Raw genomic sequence first — 27215 nt, 5'->3', positions numbered from 1 at the left:
CACTCAGAACTGGCTCCTGAATTGTCCTTTAAAAGCTAGAGTCAAGGACTCGGTGTGAGGGAGCAGGAAGGCTTAAGCAAAGACTCCTGCCCTGACCCCCCTGCTTTAAAATTTATTTCTTAATCATGTGACACAATTTTTGAATGACTTGGGGGAAGTGATTTGCCAAAAGCAGAGTGATCATTTCTGGTTGATTCTCTTCAACAATTAGTAAATTTCTAGTTGACAATCCCATCTAGCAAGTTAATGCATCAGTAATCTCAGAACGTGTTCTGCTATTAGTTGACCTTGAAGGATACACCAAGAAGTCCCGAGCATTTTTAGCTGCATACTAACCTTTGGGAGAGGGGAGGCTTGCTCTCTTTATCTGTTTCAAATAATTTTCTTTTTTTTTTTTTTCATGTAAAGCCACATTGGTCTACACTCTGTGGAAGACAACATAAAACTCTTGTGTCTTGCAGGTGTCCTGAGATAGACGCCAAACAGTACATCTTCCTATGCCCACCTCATGCTTAAGCTTACCATTGCATCCACACCAGGGTCTGAGTTTCTATACTAACAGTTCTACCTCCAGATTAGCTGACTGGAAGCACACATGTTAAAAACAGTTACAGGAAGAGACAAAGCTGCAGGAACAAATAGGAAGTATGCTATCCAGCTCACCTCCCATTGGTGAATTTTTTAAGAAGATTGGCGGGCACGCCATTTATAGAAGGTGGCCTGAATCTGCTTCCTGCTGCCAGTCCTGAAACCCATCCCAGGTCAGCAGAGTGTGCTGCGCACGGCCTGGCTCAGGGAGCAACATCCAGGGGCAGCATTCCATCAACCTACCTGGGGTGGTTTAAGATGAAGGACAGACGAATTTAACTATCTGGAGGCTTTTGAGAACTCTGTGGCTCATGTCCCTGGGTCCTCTCTAGAAAAACTCAGGAAACTTGTCTCTCCAATCAGCACTGGGACTGAATCCCTTTCACTTGAGCAGCAGATGGCTTCATCTGGTGGATGCCCTGACTAGTAGCACCAGGCACTGTCCCCCAACCATGAGCCCAGGAGCCGAAAGCCAGGTCTGGGGCCCATGTGTGGTTAGTGAACCCAACTTCTTTGCCTATGTTTTGTTCTTTCGCATCAATGAGACTCTGTGTTACTTTCCTACTTAAATTTCCTATCACAAGTAGGAAGTTATTTATAAAATAGTCATGTTACTTGTAAAAATAGTACATCTATAACGAGAAGTTAATGAAATATACATACATACATACATATGTATGCACATATGCATATACATTCCCCGTATACTGAGGCTGATGCTGCTGCTATCCCCATTTTAAAGATGAGGAAATAGGAGCCCAAAGATGTCAAGCAAGTTGACCAAACTGTTAAATCTGGAGGAGAATTTTGATTTGAATTCTGGCATCCTAATGATGAGCCCATGCTTTTCATCGCTACTAACAGGGTAGCTGCACCTTTAAAGCTGTATTCTTTTTTTTAAGAAACCCCTTCTTTGGCTCATTTTCCCCATCATTTACTTGTATCACTGTTCACAGTTACAGGCAGGGCACAGTCACATACAGGGTGACTAACTTGTTCAGAACAGCTCAGTTTTATAACAGCAAAGTCCCATCTCCCAGGAAACTAGTCCATATTGTTAATATGATCCTGGTTATCTTTTCTGTAGGACCAGACCTGGTGCCTACAGATGTCTTTGTGTGAATCAGCAAATAGGGTATCCATTTATTTGCTAATATTGTGTTCAACATAGCACAAAAATTGCCTCAAATCGCTCACAGCATAATGTGGGCACAGCAAACAAAAAATGTATAATGGACATCGTACTGCACGTTCTTAGATGGACATTGAAGTAGTGACACATCAATTACCTTTATATCCTTGTTCTGTCTCCCTGAGGTCAATTTTGGTTATCGGTTTGAAGTCCGTGTCCCATAACCGTATGCAACCATCTCGGCCACCGGTGGCAAAGCCTTCTTCACAGGCGTACATGCTGAAGATCCCAGCCTGGAGATTGAAACCAATAGTGTTCAATGCCACAGTCACCTAAGCTGTCATCACAGTTCAATCCTGATGATGAATACACAACAAATCCAAAACATAAAAGCAAGGGCACCTTGCTCTCTTCTGCAGCTGCAACAACAGACCACATAGGCATTTTCAAAATCCTTCATCCCAGCTTAGTCTCCAGGTGATTGTAACCACCAAAGGCAAAAGAGTTCCAGAATTCCTTTGCCATTTCTAAAGTGATGCCCCCCTCCAAAATCAAAAACAAAAAAACTGATTACCTCAGAAATGGACATCGTAGGTTTCATTATGCAACAACTGACGCTCCTGAAGAACAGACTACTAGTGAGTAACTCCTAAGTTGCTGTCTAGAATAAGTAACATCACACGAGGAACATGGACACTTGTACAAGTTCAGTGGCACTTAAGAAGGCCTTCTTGGGGCCTAACTGCAGTGCCTTTAACACTGCTATTAGCTTGTGACCTATCATTTGAAGATGTTTTTTTCCCCATATGTTTCAAATAGTTTCCTGTGAAAGAGGCTACCAGCATATAATGTTGACATAAGATCCGGTAATAAAGAGAAACCAGGGCATTGAAGTGACTACTTCTGGGAATGAGGACACACGCTGACCTTCTAACTTTTTAAAGAGCTTTTTCATAATTAGCAAAGCCCAGAAAATTGTTCTGCAACAGACTCACTACAACACATCCAATCACCTCCTTTCCTGCCCTGGCTCTTTTTATCATCTGCAGTTACGAGCATGGAACCCTTTTCATATATATCAGAGGATACCAGGGTAATGAGTTTGCACTTGCTTTTCACAGAGCAGACTTTCACAACAGAGGAGGTTTTTCATAGTTTCTCTGCACTTTTAGAGTCGGACACTGATGTGGAGGTTCCTTCCACTCCAACACACCAAGCAATGCAAACGCCACACCTTCCTGAACACAGTTTCCCCATGCACACCATGGCTGCAGACCAGCAGCAGAACCACGGGGCACAGGCACATGTTAACGAGGTTCCTAAGGTGATCCTAGGCACCCGATGTTTTGAGAGGAACTGGTAAGATGACAACAGTGACCACAAAGGTCTATTCTGTCAAATTGTTGTTGACCAGTAACAGTCCCCAGCTAATTAATAGATAAGGTGTAACTGAATAAAGCTATTATGCTTTTGAAATGTAACTTTAGGTCAACTCAAAGTTTTGGAGCGCATCAGGAGTATTTTCCAAGTATTTGGTTAAATCCTCTAATTTCAAAGCGAGGGGCAAAACAGAGATTTGGGACCCAAATGACTGAATCACCTCCAAGGTTTCGTAAGGTAATACTCACACTGTGTGCTCCTTGAATGGTGCGAACTAAGTTGAGCCCTTTCCAGACGTAGATGTCACCATTTAAAGCACCAGAGTAGGTGATGTCTTCTTTGGCACATGCAAGGCAAAGGATGGTCTGAAGATCCCCTGTTTTGCCAAATATTCCTCTTTTTGCAGTCAGGGCATTTCCACAGAGGGTCCAAAACTAGACAGTGATTAAATAAAAAGATCTGAGCACAGAGTACCTAGAGGCACGGCCTCTTGGTCTCAGTACATTTTACATCATTTATTGTACCTTACTTAGGCCCCCAACAAATTCCTTCTTGCTTGTGACAACAGAAAGCCACAAAACATTTTAGGCTGCCGCTAGGGAAATAAGAACATAATGTATTCTAAAGTTTTCAAGTTCCAAAACCTCAAAATTTTGCTTTTTGTGTTAATGGTGCCATAGTAGAAAATACCAATGTTCTTCTTTTTGGACTAAGGGGACAAATCATGCTGAATTATTTTTCAAATTATTAAACTTTTGGATTATTGTAGAGACGTTTAAAAATATCAAAAGGAAAACTGAAATCACCTGCAAGTTCCTGTTTGCATGATTATATATCATCTAAGCATTTGTGAGGTTTAATAATTGCTTTCTAACTATGTTAGAAATCATTCAATTCTATTTTCATAATTAATCTTGTGGTAGACCAGAAGCATACAGTCGAAGTAATTTAACAGTAGGCAGCAGGAATACTCTGAGTGTATGGAAATAAACTATAGTTTCTAATGTATGAGCCAGTATAACCTGTCATAAAGCCTTGTTACCTATGTTATTCAATCTGCATAGGACCTTTGAGAATAAGCCAGGGCAGATACTATTATTAAGCCCACTTAGTAGTGGAGGAAAGAAGGCATTAAGTAGCTCATCAAAGGCAAGGGTTTAATGGGGTGATAGATGAAAATATTTAACATTGCCTTGAGAACGTTAAATCTAATGAGGTTGGGCCCAGTGCCGTGGCCTAGCAGCTAAAGTCCTCGCCTTGAACGCCCCGGGATCCCGTATGGGCGCCGGTTCTAATCCCAGCAGCTCCACTTCCCATCCAGCTCCCTGCTTGTGGCCTGGGAAAGCAGTTGAGGACGGCCCAATGCATTGGGACCCTGCACCCGCGTGGGAGACCCAGAAGAGGTTCCAGGTTCCCGGCATCGGATCGGCGCGCATCGGCTCGTTGCGGCTCACTTGGGGAGTGAATCATCAGACGGAAGATCTTCCTCTCTGTCTCTCCTCCTCTGTGTATATCTGGCTGTAATAAAAAATGAATAAATCTTTAAAAAAAAATCTAATGAGGTTACACATGAAATGAGGAGAGACTTATAAGGCAATATATTCAGACTATACACAAGTGGCAAAGATGTCCGCAGAACTAAACTGAATTAAATGCAATGAACAAGGGTAGAATTTCTATCAGTGGCGAGGGACAAATTATGTCATGAACACAGGAAAGCAGTCAGACAACTCTGGGTGGCAGGTGTTGTGGGAGGGCAAACAAATCAATGACAACAACCCTAATATTTCTTGTCTGCAAGGGAGGAAAAATGGAGGATCTCTCAGGGAGGATAAGGCATTGGCACAAGCAGTTCCAGGCCGACTATACTACCAGGCCAGCCAGGACTTGGGCAGCTGTGGAAGGGACAGGGTTGCCACAGGGTAGACTAGATGCACACGCATAGGCATTCAAGGCAATATGGCATTTCCTTTAATGAAGGAACTCTCAACTCTGGTGATTTCTTGCATTAAATGTTGTACGTATTTAGAAAATGTCTGGGTCCGGCTCAACAGCTCAGTGGCTAAAGCCTTGTCTTGCAACCTGCCAGGGTCCCATATGGGCACTGGTTCATGTCCCAGCTACTACACTTTCCAGCCAGCTGCCTGCTTGTGGTCTGGGAAAGTGATGAAAGATAACCCAAGCGCTTGGGCCCCTGTAGCTATGTGGGAGAAGAGGAAGAAGCTCCTGGCTCCTGGGTTTGAATCAGCTCATCTTTGGCCATTGCAGTCATTTGGGGAGTGGACAAGTGGATGGAAGATCTTTCTATCTCATTCTCTCTATAAATCTGACTTTCCAATAAAATAAAATAAAATATTTAAAAAGGAGGAAAATGTTAAAGTATACCTCAAAAGAATAAGGTCAGGGGAAATACTAATTTGATAAAAGCTTTGGAAAACATCGCAGATTTTAAAATTCATTTAAAGTAGACAGAAATGTCTTCCTATCCGTGGCTTACTTCCCCCAAATGCCTGCAATAGTTGGAGCTGGGCTGAAGCCAAAGTCACCAGGAGCCTGGAACTCAATTCAGTTTTCCCACACAAGTGACCTGAATCTAGTTATTTGAGCCACAACTGCCGTCTTCCAGAGTATGTATTGGCAGGAAGTCGGAGTCAGGAACTAATCAGCGATCTAACCCAGAAACCTAGTTGTGACAAATGGGTGTATGAACCATTAGGTGAAATGCCTGTCCCAAACACATTCAATTCTGAACCTAAATGGTTTATCAGACATAAATGACAACTGGTTGTGCAAATATGCTTAAGGCATAACTAGATGACCTCTGACGTCTCCTTTCTCATTATGAAGCCTCACAGGTGACAACTAATGAGAAAGGAATTGTCCATTAACATAGGATGTCCACCTTTGGCCCAAGTTAAATATTTTCAGATGGACAACCAGGAAAAAAACAGAAGAGTTATCCTCATATTTGATTAACACAAAAATTGTGTAACAACAACAATCGCCCAGTCTGTCAGTTAAGACACTGGCTAGGACACCTGCGTCTCATACCAAAGTGCCGGGCTCTGGAGGGCAGCAGGGGTGGTTCGGCGGCTACATTCCAGCTACCCCCATGGGAGATCTGATTCTGTCCCTGGCTTTGGCCCAGCCCGGCCTTGGCCATCGCTGGCATTTGGGGAATGAACTAGTGGATAAGACCCAAGGGGTGTAATGCCCACACAAAACATTTCCAGTAGACAGATGTCTTTTTATTTGAAAGGCAGAGTTAGAGAGAAAGAGAGAGAATCATCTGCCGGCCCACTCGCCAAATAGCCCCAATGCATGGAGTTGGGCCAATCCTAAGGCAGCTTTTTTCTGGTCCTCCACACGGGTACAGGGGCCCAAGCACTTAAGTTATCTTTCACTGCCTTCTCAGGCCATATGAGGGAGTTGGCTGGAAAGTCTAGAAGCTGGGACATAAACCATTGCCCATATGGGATGCTGGTGCTGCAGACAGAAGTTTATTTTACTATGCCACAGCAACAGCTCTCAAATGAATCTCTTAAAAAGACAGAGATGACTCAGGTATGATGTTTGCCAGAGAGAATATCAAATCCCTAAAATATATTGTCTCTTGAGAATCATTTCTCATTTGAAAAATACTGGCAGTTTAGGATAGCAAGGTATCATTAAATTCACAACAAATGAACAGATACTGTTCATTTTCTCCAGTTCATAATGCAACTGTGTTGAAACTGGCAGGTCCCTGGAGTTCACCAGACTAAGGTGGTCCCCTCCTCTCTTAGGTCTGTGTTTAGGGAATGCAGAAGGCACCACAGTACTCCCAGATCCGTCAGGCTCATTTGCTGTGAAATCAATGAAACAAACCATGTTCAACTGCTCCTGTTTTGCCAGAATTCATTTCAAGTAACTGTAATTTCGCCTGTTTGCCAAGCACTGGGATTTGCAAAACCAGAACGGGTATCATCAGCCCCGTTATAATCATATAAAAAGTATTTCTTCAAAAACCACAGCTCTTCCATTCAACTTTTGCCTGGAATCATTCAATGTTAAAGGCATGCTTTGGAAGAGAGGGGAAGAAAAGAAGAGACGAATTCCAGGTTGGCAGTAGAAAATGCAGATCATGAAAATAATCTGTTAGGGACTGTGTTAGCTTGTGGTAGATTCATTTATAAAGAATATTAATAAAGAATGACTGGGGGTGAATGTCTGCAGATTATTCCATTTCCAACTACAACAAAAAAAGATTTTTAAATGCTTCACTTTATTCAGGGAAACAAGTTCCTAATTCTGTCCCAACAACTAGTCAATTGAACAGGGTAAGAAGCCCTTGCTGTTTGCAAATGAAATTTCAGGATTTCATCTATTCCTGGTTTTAGAAATAACTGATTCAAAGTTACAGTTATCCAAGGATGGAAAGAAATGGGAGAATCTGGAGAATTCTTTCAATTTAGCAGCTCATCTAGTTAAGAACAAAACAAAAACTGCACTGTATTATGGAGGTGTTAAGCCAACACAGATCATTAAGCAGATCATTTCTCAGGGGAAAAATTTCTCCACAGGGAGCCAGTGCCTGAGCTGCAATCTCATCTCTAGTACTGGTTTTGTGATCCTAGAAAACTGGCAAAGAAACTAACATTGCTGTGCCCCTGCTGGTATGGTACTCTGTATATTACAGCCTTTAGTATGTTCAGGAGCATGTGGGGAGAGGATGAAATTCATCCTCAGAAAGATTAATTAGTGTGCACAGGATTAAATGAGGGGAAACAAAATCAAGATTTCTCTCTCTCTCTCCTTTCCTCCCTCCCTCCCATTTCCACTCCTCACTGTGCAACATGCAGGTCAGAGGATGGTCCCAGATGAGGTACCTGGCTTCCAGAAAACTGCCACTGACAGCCTGATGAAAAACAGGCTCACTAGGAGCTTGCATGTTTACTCACTGGTGCCTCAAAAACCAACTCAGTGCTTCATGTCTTAGGCTGATGGGTAGATACCATTTGATTGTTATTTTTAAAAAATTGCTAAGGAGCTTCTGGCCAAAATCTTTCAAAAATAATGGTTTCCTTGGAAAGAAAATCAAGGAAAGAGGTTTTTGGTGATGAAACCATTAGTAAATATAGCACATGCCATGAGCCAGGCCCTGGCCAGCTTCCCAGCACTAGGACTGCCTGAGTGACTGTGGCCTCGCTGTTAACTCCTAACGCAGTGTAACCCCTTCCCTGGACTCTGCCTCCTCCCGCTGCTGCTGCCAGACTTACCATCACAGCTTATTATATCACATCCACTCCCTAAAACAATACAGCCCAACCAACAGGGATCTCTCTGCTACTGATGAGGTTTTGGGGTTTGGCCTATCTAATGAAATGCTCTATTTCAATTATTAAACTTCCAGAAAATTGGAAACAGGAACTATTTTTGTTGCTTCACTTAGTACAAACCCAATGAGGTTGTGTGAGTCTCATGGTCTTTCGGGTTACTGCACAAAGCATGGAAAGGACCTCTAACTGCTGCTGAACCATAAAGTTCACCCACCTCAGGCTGAACATTCAGTCTTTGTGCACAAGAATTTTACAACATTTGCAAAGCCCTAAGGTGCTGGCAGGACACTTTACAACTTGGATTGGTGAAACCTCATCATCTATCTTTTAACTTAGTGTCTTGTCTTTTCTCATTATTTCTGTTGAAAGCAATACAAATGATCTCAAAATCATTTCAGAATAAAATACAGAAGGGAAAAAATCTTTAGACTACCCATCCATTCACTACCCAGAGATAACTACCTAAAATTTTAGACTATCTTCTCAGTGTTTCTTACTGAAAAATACACCTTACTTTTAAAATAGGCACAAATCTACTTCACTTAGAAGTGAACTATAATTTTCCCCAATTAAATAAATCAAGTATTTTCCATTGTCATTACATAATCATCTAGAACTTGGTTTACAACAGTTGCACATTATTTTATCATAAGGACACACTATACTGTATTTAACTATTGGAGCAATTAAGTGGTTTTCAGGTTTCCCTCTGATGAGTTTTACTGCTATTGTGAAGTTATTGATCATCAAATGAGCTCCTGGTCCACAATCTTAATTTCCCTGGGATACATTCCAAGTTATCAAACTACTGAACCAAAGGGGATAAACCTTTCTAAGGCTAATAATGGTTAATGTGATCAAATTTCTGGGCCAAAAGACTACCAACTTATCCCTCATCAGCAACATGTAAGAGCTTATTCCAACAATCCATCCCTACTCAAGGAATGTTATCACGTCTTGATAAATTAAAATATTCTGTTGCTTTTAGATTTGTATTCCTTAATTTTTAATGAGATCTGGCATGGTCTGTCAAGTAGGTCTAGGAGCCAACAAAGTTTTTGTTTTTAATCAAACATCTGTTATTTTCCTTTCAACAGACTTGCTAGAAGTCTTCATATGCCAAGAATACACCAGTATCTAACATACCCGTTGTTTATAATTTTCTAGTTTGTGACTTTCATCTTGCTGTTTTGGGGGAAAGAATGGGTTTCTATGGTGTTTTGTTGTTTTTAAAGTTAAATTGATCAGTACTACCCACCATGGTTTCTCTCTTTACATTCATGAAAGCTTTTCTCTAATTTGAGAGCAGCTGGACATTTGCCTGTATGTTTCTCTAGCTAATATTGTCTTAAATACATTTTACTCTTTAATTCATATAGACTTTTATTTAGTATAAATTAATTTTCTCCCCCAAATTAATGATTTTTCAAGTGTTTACTGGTTAGAAATATGCTTTTTGTATTCTAAATTGTTGTGTACTTTAAGGCCTATTAATATTTCCAGCTTTAAAAAACTGATTCATTTCTATTCCAGGTTCTTCCATTGTTCCAATTACTTTAACTTCTTAGGCTTTCATACACGGTGGTGCATATTCCCCTTCATTATTTTTTAATTGTAAAGTTCTTAGTCTCATTCTTTTATCCCCCAAGAATTGTAGGTGACAGTGACAGCCAATGTAAGAGAGACTTTAATTCAATGGGAACCAAACATAATTTGGAGAGAAACGACGTATTTGCACATTTTAGACAACATGCTTAGATTCAAGATTATCTCTCCAAGTGTCCAAGTTTTCTTGTATATTTCTCTGTAAACTTTTACAATACTTTTCAGGTTTCTAGTTATATTTCTGGGTGTTTCATCACTTGTCCTTATCCAACCTTTCAGTAGGAATAATTGGCTGAATCATTCAAAATTAGATGAAAGGGACTGGAAACAGGAGAGGTAGGTTGGAGGAGTCATCTTGGTGTTTACCTTATCCATAGAGCACTGCACTATTTTCCTAATAGTGGAGAAGGCAGCCCAGTGCACTTTAATCAATATTGTCTACAATCCTACAGTGAGAAGATGAGGACTCATATGCCAGCTATCTGGCTATGTAAACAACAGGCGCACAGGGCTTTTAAAAACCAAGGGACCAGGTAGGTTTGCCCTAAATAACCTTCTATTTCTACACTGACTCAAACGTGACATTTTTCTTCCTGGAGAACATATCAACATGTCAAAGAGAGGTTTGATATGTAAGACGTGTAAGTGTTCATTGCATTGTGAAGAACTGCCAACATTGCAAGCATAATTCAAACATGCAGCTCTGGAAGGGTGGAGCCTGCCATTCACCATTTTCAACTCCCTGCTGACCACTTCACTGGGCTACTATCTCACATTCCTGAAAGAGCCCCATTAGTTAATGTGAGTTTGCTTTAGGATCAGACAAGCAGGTAAAAGAGTTCTGAATTTAAAAGGGAAAGACAAGTTAACCAGTCTCATAATGCCGAAACCTAACACCATTAGCTAAATCAACACCAATAATTTCATACAAGAAAGCAAAACATTCTTAAAAATAACCACTTTACCTTTATATGTTTGACTCCACAGCTAACCACTCTGTTTGGCTGATACGGATCCCAGGAAATATCAAAAATCTGTTCAAGAGAATGAAAAGTTGTGTTGATCATTTCATGTATCTTTATCACCTGCCAGATACCAATGCAATTAGCTTACTGCTACCCGACATTTGGGTATGATGTGACCCCCTGGAATAGACACAGAGCACCTGGCCTGGAGAAATCAGTCAGGAACTGCCCCCACACATGTGATAGCCTCATATATACTTACCTTGGGCCCAAGTCATGGGTGATTAACAAAATTACTGAGAATAAGCTGTTGTTTTACAATTTTTCCATTTTTCGTAGACACTAATTTTTTAATTTTAGTTATTGTTTAAATCATATTTTCTATAGTCCTCCAACATGATGATAAAATATTTGGAAAATTTTTCAGTACAAGTTTTAAGAATTGTAAATGTAGAATACGTAACTCCAACAGGGAAAATTCTTACTGGACAACTACAATTCAGTGAGGCCAACAATCTTTAGTTCCACTGAACACAAGGCACAGGCATTTTTTGGACACTAATTAGTCATTTAAAATAGTCCTTTAAGCCATCTATTTTTATTATATATTTCATCATCTTTACATAGTTAATTAGGGTGCAAATGCTCAAGGGCTACAGGAAAGTGGGTACAGACCACTGTTTCCACATTCTCTTTTTTCCTTCCTGTATCTGGGGGAAGGGAAGAGACAAAGGGAGAAGCTACACCCACCCTCCCAACCATTCCAGGGTCACTGATGTGGGACATGCTCTAAGGGCATTGCTCAGTGGTTTTGATGGTTTAACTGTTCTGAACGGCTGCCAATCTCACCATTCCAAGCACAATGAATCTCTCCAAAATTCACTGGTTGACATCTTCCACTTGCCCAGATTTTCACTGCTAACCCTTGGCTGGGGTAGCTGATCAATTCGTTCTGTCTTCTGTCCTCTGTTGTGGTATCAAGTGTCCTCTACAGGCTCCAATGTACTACCATATCCTCCATGTGCACCTGGAAATGCTGTCTACTGCTCTGTCTGAGCCACTGAAGAGGTTCAACTTTGACAACACACTCCATGGTCAGACCATGGAACCTGCACTTCTCATGTTTGGGTATTGATTGGGGGGATCCCCAAAGAAACTTCATCTGAAGTGACCCCAGACCAGATTCCTGGGTATGCTTGCCAGTACATGTCCAGTACAATCTGTTGTCCCCATCAGCCTAGGTATATGCTGGTGGTTGCAATTGCTGGTTCAGTTCTGCCTCCAGCACCATCTTCTACACAAACCAAAGGGTGTTGGAGCCCATCCCAATCCTGCCCACCACACACGTGGCCATGTAAACCAGTGGGAGCTGCAGCCCAGTTGGGGTGACTCTCAATAACCCTCATCAGGCCCACCCCTGCCCTGGTTTCAATGCTTGCCAGTATGTACAGCAGAATGGTCCAGTCTCTCCCTCATCCCATTCAGCTCTTATAACTTGTCAATGGACATTGAAGCCTAGTCCAACCCAACCAGCCCCACTATCCAGCCCACACACCTGCTGACAGGTGCCACTCTCTGTCTAGTCATGCCTGCCACAGTCCTGCTTCTCATGCTCGCCAGGCAGAGTGGCATTCCAGGACGGAGGTGCCAACTGTTTCCCTCCTGGGCCCACTCCCATTCCCGGATCATGCACTCTCCAGATGGTTCTGCAGTTTGGCTTGACAAAATTGGCCCCACATGCCAGCATCTGCTAGCTGCTTTAAGCAATCATTTTAATCTGATTTGAATGTATTTTCTTTTTCAAAAAAATTTTTATTTTAAAGTCAGAGTTACAGATAGAGAGACAGACATCTTCCACCCACTGGCTCTTGCCCCAGGTAGTTGCAATGGCATGGCCTGCACTTGGCCAAACCCAGGAGCTTCTTCTGAGTCTTCCATGTGGGTTCAGGGGCTCAAGCCCTTGGGTCATCTTCTGCTGCTGTTTTCCCAGGCCATTAGCAGGGAGTTGGATCAGAAGTAGAACAGCCAGGACATGAACACATCCATATAGGTTCCTGGCATCACAGGCTGCAGTTTTATCAGCTATAGCACAATTATGGCCCCAGTGCATTATATTTTCAATTCTCCAAGCAGCTGAACACTGCTTATTATTCTTTAAACAGACCTACAGGACATTTTGGAGATATGGTAGAGCCAACTGTCCACCTTTGACTCACATCACTAATGAAGACAGGTTACAATGCCTATCTCCTAGGATGTCCCAGAGATTCATTAGTGAAACTGGCACCAGGTTCAGCCACCTGTACTTTAGACAGACTGGCAGATTTGGACACAGGTGGTTCACAGACCGCATTCTGTAAGGCACAGATAGAAAAGGGAGGACTAGTTTTAGAGCCAAACTCTAGAACAGAGGGAAAAAAAATCTAGGCCACTCATGTCTCATCATGTCGAGGAGAGCCATTATCAACCCTAGAAAGAGCACTGAAGAAAAGTACTTGGTCCAAACATGTATTTTAACTATTTGAGCCAGGCAAGTCTTTTTATCTTTCACCTTAACCTTCTCTTCTCAGAAAAAGATAATGTTACTTCAGTTTGGTTATGACATTAAGACAATGCATGTGATATCATTTTGCATATGGCACTTATATAAATGTAATAGATTAAGTACTGCAAATAATCTTGTAGTTAGCCAAAAGCAGCCAAATATTCAAAATGGCATTCCAGGCAGCAATAATAGAGAAACACCGTGCATGACAGACTAGGGCATCTAAAGGAACGATGTTCTGGGGTATTTCATGAAAACATCCTGAACTCTTAAAATCACTAGAGTAACGTTGTATTTTTTACAATTCACACCTTAATGTGAAAAGGTTAGTATGTTGTTGTTGAAATCAGGCAGGTCACCTGACACTTAGCGGTGTTACTAAAATTTAATTTGTCAAAAGTGAGAGTGGGCAAGTAACTGTTAACTGGGCAAGTAACGAACTGCCACTGGGCAGCCCTAAGAACCTGTACAAGTTCAGAGAACTCTGCTATGCAGCATGTTCACATTCAGACAACACTTAGAGACTTAAAAAGAAGAACAAGGAAAGGAAACAGAGGTACAGAAACAGCATGATTTCCAACAGGTTGGCATTTGCCAATCAGACCTGGTCTGAATGGGTGGCAGGCTCTTACTTGCTGAAGATCAGCTGTTAGGATTGGTGTAGATTTTTTTTTTTCTTCACACACATGGAAGTGTATACTTCTAAGGAAGGGCACCATGATTCATCAAGTTAAGCTGCTGCTTGGGCCACCTGCAGCCCTTAGAGTGCCAACTTCTCTGTACCCCAAGCTAATTTCCTGCTACTGAGTATCTAGGGGAGCAGTGGATACTGGGCCCAGTGCTTGGGTTACTGCAACCCACATGCAAAAGCTAGATGGAGTTGCTGGCTTCTGGTTTCAGCCTGGTCTAGCCCTGGTTGTTATGGCTGTTTTGGGGAAGAACCATAGAATGGAAGATACTTTTGTCTCTTTCCCTGTTACTGTTTTTTTCAAATACATAAATAAATTTTTAAAAATAAAAAAATGGATTTTCCCAAGTTAGGTTTTCACTCTGTTTACCAAAACAGATTCCAGTTCCTTATATAAGATTCTAGGTATGGAGGTTTCTTTAGGCCAAATTTAGTTAAATCTATCAGAAGGACTGCAACAACCAAAGTACCCCATATGCAAATCAGGTGCTTCATATGCAAACCAAGATGATTGTGTTACCTTCTGAAGGTTTTCTGATTCAAAGTTTCCTCAACTTTAATTTTTTTTTACATTTTTTAAAGCATAAAGGCCCAAAATTCAGACATACAGTTACACTAAATAAATATATATTTTACATAAAATGAGTTGGAAATAGTAGAATAATTGATACAAAATAGTCTGTGTAAGTCTGCACTCAGACGCAACAGGAACAACTTGGCAACTGCTTATACTGGCTCCAGTTCCCTTTTTGTGATCACTAGAAATTCATGTATTGATCCACTCAATTTACTCTGTAGGACAGAGCATACAAGGGCATACACAGAAAATTAACATCCAAACCTGCCACCCTGCCAATATTTTCAATCTTAATATTTCATTAAGGACTAAGCCCAAGTGAATGACATTGGTTTCCCTGAGCGTCGCACCTGAGAGCCCACTGTACCACTAGACACCCCAGGGAGGTTCCATGAGCAGCCAGGAAGGGGAAACACTGGAGCAAAGGGATGCCAGCCCCTTTCAACACTCCAGGTCTAGTTTTGGTCACTCATGGGAATTCTGAAGACTAGATCTTGAAGGAAAATTTGAAACAAATGTGGGATCCTCTTATCACTATGATTTTCCAGAGATAAAATATAGAGTTCATATAAAAACTGTTTTAGAATTAACTAAGCAAAAGACAGTAAATTTACTGTGCAAGTGGGATCTCCTTCCACTTGCATATTTACATTACTCAGAAACATCAAACAAGTAGGAAAAACGGTCATTCAAATTCATTTTTTAAAAAAATGGGAAAGTCAAGACAATGGAGTCAAATTATGCCTGGCACTGGAGGGAACAATTTCTCACTAAGATACATGTACTAGTCGACCTCATCCCATCTTACCAGCTGTGACTACGTGAATTGTTACGTCCGATGTCGAAAGCATGACAAGTAAGCCAACTTACAACCAGCGGTCTCAAATGTAACAATCACAAAATGGTCATTATATTCACTTGAAATAAAAACCATTTCTTGTAATCTTCTCTTTTCTAAAGATTTATTTTTATTGGAAAATCAGGGCTGGTGTGACAGTGTAGCGTAATGGTTAAGGTCCTCGCCTTGAACACGTCAGGATCCCATATGGGCACCGGGTCTAATCCTGGCAGCTCCGCTTCCCATCCAGCTCCTTGCCTGTGGCCTGGGAAAGCAGTCAAGGACAGCCCAAAGCTTTGGGACCCTGCACCTGTGTGGGAGACCTGGAAGAGTTCCTGGTTCCTGGCTTCGGACTGGCTCAGCTCCAGGCACTGCGGCAGCTTGGGGAGTGAACCATTGGACAGAAGATCTTCCTCTCCGTCTCTCCTCCTCCCTGTATAACCGGCTTTCCAGTAATAATAAATAAATCTTTTTTTTAAAAAAAAAAAAAGAAAATCAGATGTGCAGAAAGGAGGAAAGACAAAAGAAGATCTTCTGTCCATTGATTCACTCCCCAAGTGGCCAAAACGGCCGGAGCTGAGCTGATCTGAAGCCAGAACCAGCATCCATACGGGATCCCAGTGCCTGCAAGGTGAGGACTTGAACCACTAGGCTATCACATCAGGCCCTCTTATAATCTTATATATGAATCTTTCTAACAACTATACATACTTCTAAATGAATACATGTAAAGTATATATAAAATTTCATATCCAATTTATTTTGAATTTTTGAAGAAGCCAAATGACAGAATTTTAAAAAAAGTATTCACCTAGAAAAAGCATTACCAACTGAAAGTATCTGAATAACAAAAGAAACCATGCTCACACAGCTAGCCATGTTATGAATTAATAAAAGAAGTTGTAGCGTGACAAGTTGAATGGATAGGGGAAATCTATACAGAGTAAAATTTCCTTTTTAAAATATAAAAGCAACCACACAATTCCCTACAGTCTAGAATCCAAATAGTTGGATTGACAAGGCTTACCCGATCCGAATGGCCAGTGGCTGAGGCCAGAAGCTTTCCTTTCCGCCAGTCCCAAATGCACACTGTGTTTTTGGCATCCAATCCCACAGAAGCTAAACGCTAAGAATAAGAACAGTGACTTAATACCTGGAAGTGAGGCAAAGATCTCCTACAACTTATGCTTTCTTGTAACAAACACTTACTGATTACTTACTGGCTTAGGTATGGGATTTCAGATGAACTCCAGTATTTCACAAAATCAATCTTACAAGTCAAATGAAAGATATCACATTAGACCACATCTATTAAATATCCAATCTGAAACACCAAAAACCTCGGAGTTACAGCCTATCTGTCCTTCTTAAATGCAGAAGACAAACATGCAAACTTGCCTGAAGTCTGATATTTGAGTGGAAGTCATAGAAACAGAGTTTGAAGGCAGAGATTTTTGCTTGAGGAAGTCATTGTTAAAATTTTAAATTACTGTATTTTTTTGAATTCCATGACACAGTTCCACAGGCTCCAGGATTTCCCTTCTTCCTTCCATAAATTCCCATCCTACCCCCACCAGTTTCCCCCACGTCATTACAATAGTATGGTCCTTCATAATCAGTCATGAGTCCATCATTCTGCTGTTTAAGTGGATCCTGACATTGTAGGCATGGACAATGGCAGAGCCCAGCATCTTAGTGTCAAGACACAACCAACAGTTTCATTTGGAGTCCATCTTTGATTTGGAAGTAGAGATGGACACTGCATTGCATCTTCACATCTCTATGTAACAGTCTCTGCTACACAGTTACTATACATCCCCTTAAATGAAAAGCTATAAAACAAAATCAACAGAGGAAAAATAGTAAATTTACAATAACATGAAGTTAAGCAACATGCTACTGAATGATCAGTGTGCTGCTTAAGATTTATTTTCATTTGAAAGGCAGAGTTACAGGGATAGAGACAGAGAGCGAGCCTGCATTGACTGGGCCACTCCCTAAATGGTTACAACACCCAGAGCTGGGCCAGTCCAAACGCAAGATTCTAGAGCTACTTTCAGGTCTGGGTGCAGGGGCGTAAGTCTTAGGGCCAACTTGTGTTGCTTTCCCAGGCACACTGGCAGAGAGCTGGATCAGAGTGGAATAGCTAGGACTCGAATCAGCTCCTATATGGGAGTTAGTGCTTCAGGCAGAAGCTTAACATACTATGCCACAGTGCTAGTCACATTTTTTTTTTTTTTAGTTGAAAGGAGAGGCAGACAGACAACAAATATATATGAAGATATTCTTCAACCTCTTGATTTACTTAACAAATGTCCATAATAGCTAGGTCTGAACTAAATTGAACCCAGTAGCCTGAAACTCAATCCAGCTCCTCCAAGTGGGGTGTCAGGGGCCTCAGCAATTTAACCATCATCTGTCGCCTGCAAAGGTGTGCATTAGCAGGAAGATGGAATGAAGGATGCTGCGTAGCCTTGAACCCACACACTCTGACGTGGGATGCAAGTTTCCCAAGCAGCTTCCTAGCCAATGTCTCACACATCTGTTTATTTCCCCTTTTACAAATACATATTTATTATAAAAGGCAGAGAGAAAACTCTTCTATCAGTGGAGTCACTGCCCTAATGCCAGCAGCAGCAGCCAGTGCCAGCCCTGACCACGCCCAGGAGCCTGGAGCTCAAGTTACAGTCAGCCCCACGGATATCAAGGCTCAGGGACATGGATCATCCCCGCTGCCTTCTGGATCTACATTAACAGGAAGCTGGGATTACAGGTGCAGGGAGGCGGGACTCCACCCAGGTGAGGGGTGTGGCCATCTTATGTAGCAGCTTTTCCTGCTGTCCAAATACCTGCCCCCAGCCAGAGTTTTGAATTAACTAAAATTTGTTTTAAATTTTAATGTGGGGCCCAGCAGCGTGGCCTGGTGGCTAAAGTCCTCATCTTGAATGTGCCGGGATCCCATATGGGCACCAGTTCTAATCCCAGCAGCTCCACTTCCCATCCAACTCCCTGCTTGTGGCCTGGGAAAGCAGTCGAGCATGGCCCAAAGCCGTGAGACTCTGAACCTGTGTGGGAGACCTGGAAGAACCTCCTGGTTCCTGGCTTCGGTTCGGTGTAGCACCGGCTGTTGTGGTCACTTGGGGAGTAAATCATCAGATGGAGGATCTTCCTCTCTTTGTCTCCTCCTCTCTGTGTATCTGACTTTTCAATACAAATAAAATAAATCTTTAAAAAAAATTTTTTAATGTGAGATTTAAGAGAGCCAAGGTTCTGTTACCAAAAAGCTTTTCAAACTGTTAATAACGTGTTTGACAAATCTAGAGACAAAATCCAACAAAGGACTATTGTCATTCTTGTGTACTCTCTAAAATCTCACAAGCATGTAACATTGGCTACAGGACAACTTAGAATTATGTAATCCAACACTTCATCTCCTCAGCTCAGTTATTTGGCATTAGGTAAGAACCTGCCTGCAAAGAGAGGAGAAAAATCATCACTGGGTGATGGACATTTGCACTCATAGTAGACTTGGCTTTTCTAATGATTTTGTAATTGCCCAAGTTATTATTTGAAAAAAAGTAACTTTTTCTTATTTGAAAAAACAATCAATTTTCTAACTCCTGTTTCCTCATTTGTAAAACGAATATAAAAATATTTGTTCTCCCTTGGGGAGTTTCTGTACTAGTTGAGTGAAATTCTGTAAATCAAAGGGTTTTGAATCTAAGTCCAAAACCTCAAAAGTTATGTACTCAATGTGTTTTAAGAGCATGTTTACACCATATACATGTACATATTCACATGATATATAATGAACAGTCATATATGACTAAATATGCACATATATGTACATACTTAAATTTCTTTAAATAGGAACCTCCATTAGGAATATTACAGAAAGCACAGGTGTCAAGAACAGGCATTTATTTGGGCTTTAAGATGTCTACATCTCACCCATTAGAGTGCCTAGGTCCCACACCCAGTTCCAGATCCTGACTCCTGCCACAGCAGAAGGCAGACTGTCGGAAGCAGCAGCTGATGGCTTCACTGGCATATCTCTCAGCAGTGCTGCCAAGGGAGACACCTGACTTGTGTTCCTGGCTCCTGGCTTTGGCCTGACCCGGGCCATGCTCCCCTGCAGGCATTTGAAGAACTAACCAGTAAACAGGAATGCGCTTGTTTTTTCATTTGTTCTCTTCCCTCTTTCTCTCCCTCCCTCCAACCCTACCTCTCTCACTCTCTTCTTGCCTCTGATTATTTATATGAAAAGGATGAAGACAGATTCACAAACACATAGAGGGAATTTTTAAAGTAATCTTAAAAAACAAAGGTTTTGCTGCAATTTTTAATTGAGGATTCCAGCAATGAAAATGATGAAGAATTTACAGTGCTTTTTCCCCATACAGGAAAAAATTTTCCCCATACAGGAAAATTTCAATGGATGAATCTTGTTCATTTCTTAAATAGAAAACAGTTAATATAAACATTGGACACTAAAAAGCCTCATTTTCTGGCTGGGGAGAGACTAAAGAGATTTATTTATTTTTCTCATTTGTAGTATCAGGCCTTATGACTATCTGAAGAGCATTTCTATTATGTTTTTTTTCCTCCCTCCTAAGAGGTGATAGATCATTTATTATTTTCTAAATATCACTTAATCCCAGTGAACTCTGTCTACGCAGTAGCGCAGACCCACAGCCATAGGCAGCAACAAGCCATGAAATCCATCATGGCCAACAAATGGGTTATTTTCTCAGCTGAGAGGTAAGTACTCGGCAGGGTTTCCCAGCACACCCTGCAAATGGCGCCTAGGTGAGAAAAGTTAGAATTCTTGCATGAAATACCAAGGACAAAGAACTGAGGATTAAGGCTTGCTTTCCATCTGTTGCATCCCATCTCTTGGTGACAATGCAGAACATGTTTTAATTAAGATGGCTGTTAAAGAACAAAATCATAACAGACTATACATATATGAGTACACTAGTAAGCACACACTCATGTTTGTGTATGTACCTGCATCCTGATACTCACATTCAACTTAACCAGGAAGTGAATACAATTCTAAGTTTAAATAAATATCCCTGAAATTTCGATAATGCAATGATATGTATGCATGATCCTGGTTAAACTGGGTGAGACTATGCAGTATGGAATCCTATATTAGGGACCATATAAACATTAAATCTAGTTCTAGAAAGAAAAATAATGATCAATATTCTCTGAACACCCCTTGGCATTTTCTGCTACTTGTGCTTTTTAAAGTAAAGGCAAACTTTTACAACTCACTGAATTTCCTGCAAATTCTCAGGACAAACAGCTATGCATAGTTTCTCAGACCTTTTTATGGTACTGACCTATAGAGTTTTGAAATATGTTAAAAGTTGAGCTGAAGGACTTGACTGATATGTAGAAAGTGAAAGAGACTGAAGGGTTGTATTGGGGAGAGAAGAAACAGTCTCAGCAAGAAGGGGGATGCATTGGGAGGCAGAAATCACCGATTTCCACTCCTTTTCTCCATCATAGGAACGTATCTTTTCTGTCGAGTGTTGCTGCAGGTTAGAGGAGACTTTGCTGCGGGATTGGGAAGGCTTCATGAAGCCCTTTGAAATGTCTTCTAAGAACTAATCACTTCAACGGGCCAAGAGAGCACGCCATGTGCTTTGTCTGAAGGGCAAAATGACGAATAAGACGAGGATATGAAAACAGCAAGGTCTGGAAGAGGAATCTGGTCAAGAGTTAGAAGTGACTTCATGGTCTTCAAGAGTCCAAATCAATGTTCTCATTGATGATTAGGTGGTGATGTCACCTTCTGAAAGCACACAGTGTTGATGTGATGCTCAAGTCTGAGGAAGGCTTAGCCCAGCCTGCACTACAGGGAGCTAACAGCGACAGGAAAGTGTAGCTGCTGAGCCTTGAGCTACTGTATGAGTTCACAACTTTGTTTTTGGTTTGCTTTGGTTTTGAAAAAATAGTTTGAGGAAACCTAGACAGAGCTGAGTATTAGAACTACAAGCCCAGAAAAGGGTGACAAGGATAAGGAATTCTAGATTGCCAAGATGCCATGGTGGATGGACTTGGAGTCTATGGGTTACTTAGATAATTTCATGTGAATTTTGAGAGTCACTGAACAAAACAGAAGTGGACAAATACACATACCTGTCCATCCGAGTCGAAAGCCAGGCAGGCTACTCCATGTGTATGAACATCTTTAAGAATAGACACAGTCTGGACGTTATAGGAATCCCATATGCAGATATACGGCTCCTTCCCGACCTGACCAGTCGCAATCAGAGTTTTATCTGGGTGTAAGGCAAGGCTGAAAGAGAAAAAGACGTCTTTGAACATATTCCAGTCTAACAAAGGAAAGCACTGATCATCTTCTACCCAAATCTGTTTCTCATTTTAAATCATCTAACAAAATAACCAAGACAAAAAGGCTAATGGCTCCAAAAGCAATAAATTAACCTTTAGGGCTAAATCACAATGTTTGGCTAATGCAAATGCCCAACAATAGAGGCTTAGCACTGTTTGACTGCAATTTTAACTGACCTTACCCATTTAGTTACCTTGAAAATTAGACATTACAGCTTTACTTTTCTAATTAGAAAATCTGGATAATTTTTTAACTGTTTTATGTCATGAGATACACTTTGATTTTGAAAACCTGACTCTAGCTCTCTAGCCAGCTTTGGACTCTGGTTTCTAGTTTGAGAAAAAAAAAATGTGATTACTAGGACAAGGTTCACTTCTCAGAACTAATTAAACCTACCTGCAGAGGTGATAGTTAATATCATCATTAAGGGTTTCAAAACAAGGACAGGTTCCAAAGTCAAGCGCTGTATCTGTTCTCATCGATTATATGTTACAAATGAAAATTTATATTTATACAAATCATAGTGACACCAACAGAACTGCAAATTACTATGTATGTATTTCATGTAGCAATTTTTCTGTAGTCCAATCAAAATCGTATTCTGTCAAATACCAGCTAACATTTAAAGGAGCTTCTAGTTGTCAAGAACGAGAAAGGTCATCGTCATTATCCCTACATGAGCAATTTCTACAACATGTTATATTCATCATATATGACATATATGACATCATATATGACAGACCTTTCTAAAAACACATGCTAGGTTTTTACACATGGGAAACCAGCAAACAACTATTTATATAATAAACAAAAGTAGAATTATTTGCAATTTCCATTTTCACCACCTGCACAATAACAGAAGTAGAGGTTTTCCCCTTTTTCACTGTTCACTCTGCTACTAAACACATATGCTCTGGAACCAGATACCTGGATTTACAAATGGACTCTCCCTTACTACCTTGGTCCTCTAGACACATTATTTAGCCTCTGTTGATTCTGTGTCCTCATCTAGAAAATGAAGATATCAAAATATAGTATAATGAACAGATAGCACTGAGCTCACAGCACTCAACACAAACATTATCGCTACCTCCCTCATCACTTGTGCCATTGGTGCTATGTAGACACAGTCAACATGTGCACGTCTGTGGGGAATACAGTCCATCTCAAAAGTAATGTTTGCAATCTAATTATCCAACAAAGGTAATTATCCACATTACACCAGGAACTCAAGAAAATCCAACCTGTCCAGTTTTGAAAAATGGGCAAAGAACCTGGACAGTTCTTAAAAGAAAAAATAGAACCAGTCAACAAATACATGAAAAAAAAAGTGTGTAAGTCTTGGTCATCAGGGAAACTCATTATCAAAACCAGAATAAGAGCTCACCTCACCAAAATGGCTGTTATGGGCCTGGCGGCGTGGCCTAGCAGCTAAAGTCCTCGCCTTGAACGCCCTCGGATCCCATATGGGCACCGGTTCTAATCCCGGAAGCTCTACTTCCCATCCAGCTCCCTGCTTGTGGCCTGGGAAAGCAGTCGAGGATGGCCCAAAGCTTTGGGACACTGCACCCGCGTGGGAGACCCGGAAGACGTTCCTGGTTCCCGGCTTCAGATCCACGCGCACCGGCCCGTTGCGGCTCACTTGGGAAGTGAATCATCGGACAGACGGAAGATCCTCTCTGTCTCTCCTCTCTGTATATCTGACTTTGTAATAAAAAAATAAATCTTAAAAAAAAAAATGGCTGTTATCCAAAGACCGAGAATAACAAATGCTAGTGAGGATATCGATTAAAAAAAAGAACTCATGCATGCTGTTCGTGGGGATAACATATTGGTAAATTCACTAAAGAAAACAGTCTGGAGCTTTCTTTTAAACCTAAAAATAGAACTGCCATGTGATCCAGCAGTCCCACTGGGTATATACCCAAAAGACATGAAATAACTGAATCAGATACTTGCTCCAACATGTTTACAATGCAGCATTAATCACAATAGCCCAAAGATGCAATTAATCAAAATACTCACAATAAGACAAATGGGCAAAGAAAACATAATAAATATGCACAATAGAATACTATTCAGCCAGAACAGTATCGTACTGAAATCCTGTCATTTGCAGCAAAATCAATGGCACTGGAGGACATGATGTTGATTGAATTAAGCCAGACACAAAGACAAATACCACCCATTTTCTCTTATATGAGGGAGCTAAAAAAAAAAGCAACTAAGTCAGTCTGAATACAGCATTGTTACTAGGTGCTAGCAAAGGAGGAAAGAAGGAGTTTGAATCGACAGAAAGGAGAACCTGAGCATGATTCAACAACTGTGACAAGTGCTGCACTAACATGAGGTGCTACTGACAGGATGTGAGGTACACATGGTCTCTGTAGTACTGCATAATTCCTGCTTTGTGAATTCACAACTATTCTGAAATAAGAGTTTTTAAAATGACTTTATAAATATGAGTTGACTAACAGGTGCTTACTGAAAAATGCATGCTTAGCAATCTTTGTGAGAAAGTGGTATTAAAAACATAACCCTTATAGAAGGGTAAATTTTTCATAAAAGGTCAGTATTAGAACTTTAATACTTAACACTGCAGAATACTTCGGCAATCAGATGTGCTAACAAATGACAGAATTTAAAAGTATCTTCACAATCTCAACTTTTATCTGAAATTTAATGTCATACAGATGTCAGTATAAATTTCAAGATTATGAGCGACATAAACTGGGTGAATGCACGTTGTCTTTGAGAACCCTATCTATGATGAAGTGAGATTTTTCACTCATCAATTCATTCAATAAACCCATATATAAGAACTTTCAAGTCAGGCACAGCACAACAGGTACAGAAATATACTACCCATGTTTCATGGAGCCCATCTTATAAGGAAGGACAGACATGCTCAGAAGTGATTCTAAGACATGATTTGCATATACAATACACCCACCCATAGTGATCTAGAAGGAAGGAGTATAGTGACCAGCTGTCCAGGACAGCAGAGATGACCTGAGTCCTGAGGAAGACAAAGTACAAAGGGGATTCATGGTGAAAAACAACGTTCGCAATTAAAGTCTCAGAATGGCAGGAGACGAGATGGGTCCAACAGGCTGAGGTACGTTCTGAAAATCCCTTTACCAGGCTAGGAAGTTAGACTGGCCCTCCCAGTTATTAGCAGGGTTAGACACGACAGTATCACCACCTAGGAGGGTATCCCCAGCAGCACTGACACACAGTGAAGACAGATCTGTGTTAGGGACAATTTGAGACAAAGTGAGGTAAGACAGGGGCAGACAGAGGGACAGGTTGCATTAAACTATTTTAGGCCAAGAGCAAGAGGAATTCTTGGCATGTTTGGTGTCAAGTGAGGAGAGTCCACGCACACAGAAGCTGGTGAGCTTTTGGCCTGGACAATGGGTTTATAACTCACAGAGCTGTGCTGTTGTGCGATTTAAGGTCTATGTGCCCGACCCTGAGAAGACACGGTCTTCACTCCAGTGATTAAGTCGGAAAATGAGACACTCCCTAGATTAGCACTAAGGAAGATGATGATTAGACTAGACTGTATGCTGAAAGAGGGTGAGGGGCTGTCATCCATCACTGGCACAGTTCCTGCTCGTTCACAGTGACAGATGCCGACAACCGAGGCTGCCACAGTGTCTCGTGGTATCCACTCTGGGCCAGTTTGTAGCCAGAGTCTGGAGGGGAAGGAAGAATGAGTGTAGCTCCCCTGGCTGGTCAGAGATATATCTAAGTGATAAGTGATGCACTATAATCCTATGACATGTCATTTCATTCTACTTAATGCTTGAGCTGCTTGATAGATTCCTGTGATTCTTTAGTCCCCAGATTTAGAAACAAACAGAAAAGACCTGAAAATTCACTGTTCCAGGCAGTTGTTCTAATTTTAGGATTACTCAGGTGGTTTTAGGTTTGTTTGTTGATTTTTCTAAATATGAAGTAGAAATAGACTTAATAGCCTTTATTCAAGAAAACTTCAGAATAATTTTGCAGTCTTAAGTTCCCCAATCAGCAGTGCTATCCCACAAACTTCATTTTGAAGTTAAAATGTTTGCTTGAATGGCCATTCTTTCTATTCATATAAAACTCCATAAATATCTCACATCTTTAATTGAAAGATGTAATGCAATAAATTAATAGATGGCCATGGAATTTTTCTGTTTGCCGTTCTGTTAGGCCCTGGATACCCATTTCTGCAGGCTTCAGCTTTGCCATTACATCAACAGAGGCAGTAGGTTTTCCACACACCAGTGTGGAGCTGGACCTTTCTGGCTTGGCTGTGACCCGACTGCATAGAGCCAAGTTACTCTTGATTCACATGATCAGCTGTGAGCACGGAGAAGCACCTCTACTGACTTTAGCATGCGTTCCCTCCTCATCAGCTCCCCTGAACTCCTTCCACCTTGGTGACAAAACGGTAAAACATCCTTGTCACCTTCAGGAGATAGTCAAACACCATTTACATTTCTTTCTTCAAACCAGAGTACTAAACATTTCCAAATTTAATCACTGGGTTTGCATGAGCCTAATAAAAGGTATCGAGAATGGTAGAGTAGAAGCATTGATTCAAATAAGGCTTTTAAAGCTACCACCAACTCATCTATTTTCTCCCCATATCTCTGCATTTATGAATTCAGCAATTTCAGCGAATGTCATTTTAAGAAGGATTTTTTTCCCCAAAATATATTTGGAATTTTAGTTTAGAAGTGTTTTAGTATTTTTTAAAGATGTCTTTATTTGAGAATAGCATTGTAGCATAGTGAGTCAAGCTACTGTCTGCAATACTGGTGTCTCTTACTACAGCACCAGTTCAAATCCTGGCTGCTCCACTTCAGATCCAGCTTCCGGCTAACGCACCTGGTAACACAGTGATGATGGCCCAGCTGGAGAGTAAGTCAGAGAAACAAAGAACTCATTCTCCTTTTCTTCTTAACTCTGTCTTTCAAATATAAAATACACCTTAAAATTATTTGAGGGGAATAGTGATAGACCTTTCATCTGCTGGTTAACTCTTCAAATGCTGGGCTCACCCATGTGAGCAAGAGAGACACAAGCACCTGACCTATCACTTACTGCCTCCCAGGATGCGTAAGTATGAAGCTGGATCCAAAGTGGAGAACATGGGACTAAAAGCAACACTGATACAGGATACTAGCATCAGTCAGCAACTTAACCTGATGCACCA

General features: G+C 41.0%; 1 protein-coding gene across 2 annotated transcripts in view; it reads right to left on the bottom strand.

The window, feature by feature from the left end:
- Window positions 1-27215, bottom strand: part of EML6 (EMAP like 6) — a 261608-nt gene that overhangs the window by 134490 nt on the left and 99903 nt on the right. For both annotated transcript variants that reach the window (XR_009245955.1, XM_058667790.1), the window contains exons 2-6: window positions 21790-21949; window positions 16664-16762; window positions 10989-11057; window positions 3349-3534; window positions 1878-2013 (exon numbers count right to left, since the gene is read on the bottom strand). Coding sequence is in view for 1 of the 2 variants with exons in the window: in XM_058667790.1 (XP_058523773.1) it covers window positions 1878-2013; window positions 3349-3534; window positions 10989-11057; window positions 16664-16762; window positions 21790-21949 (650 nt within the window). In the remaining variant the exon portion in view is untranslated. The remainder of the gene's footprint in view (window positions 1-1877; window positions 2014-3348; window positions 3535-10988; window positions 11058-16663; window positions 16763-21789; window positions 21950-27215) is intronic.

This window comes from Ochotona princeps, chromosome 8 (genome assembly GCF_030435755.1).
Source record: "Ochotona princeps isolate mOchPri1 chromosome 8, mOchPri1.hap1, whole genome shotgun sequence".
Classification (NCBI taxonomy): domain Eukaryota; kingdom Metazoa; phylum Chordata; class Mammalia; order Lagomorpha; family Ochotonidae; genus Ochotona; species Ochotona princeps.
Note: the sequence above shows the minus strand (reverse complement) of the source record. Positions and strands in the feature narration are given on the sequence as shown.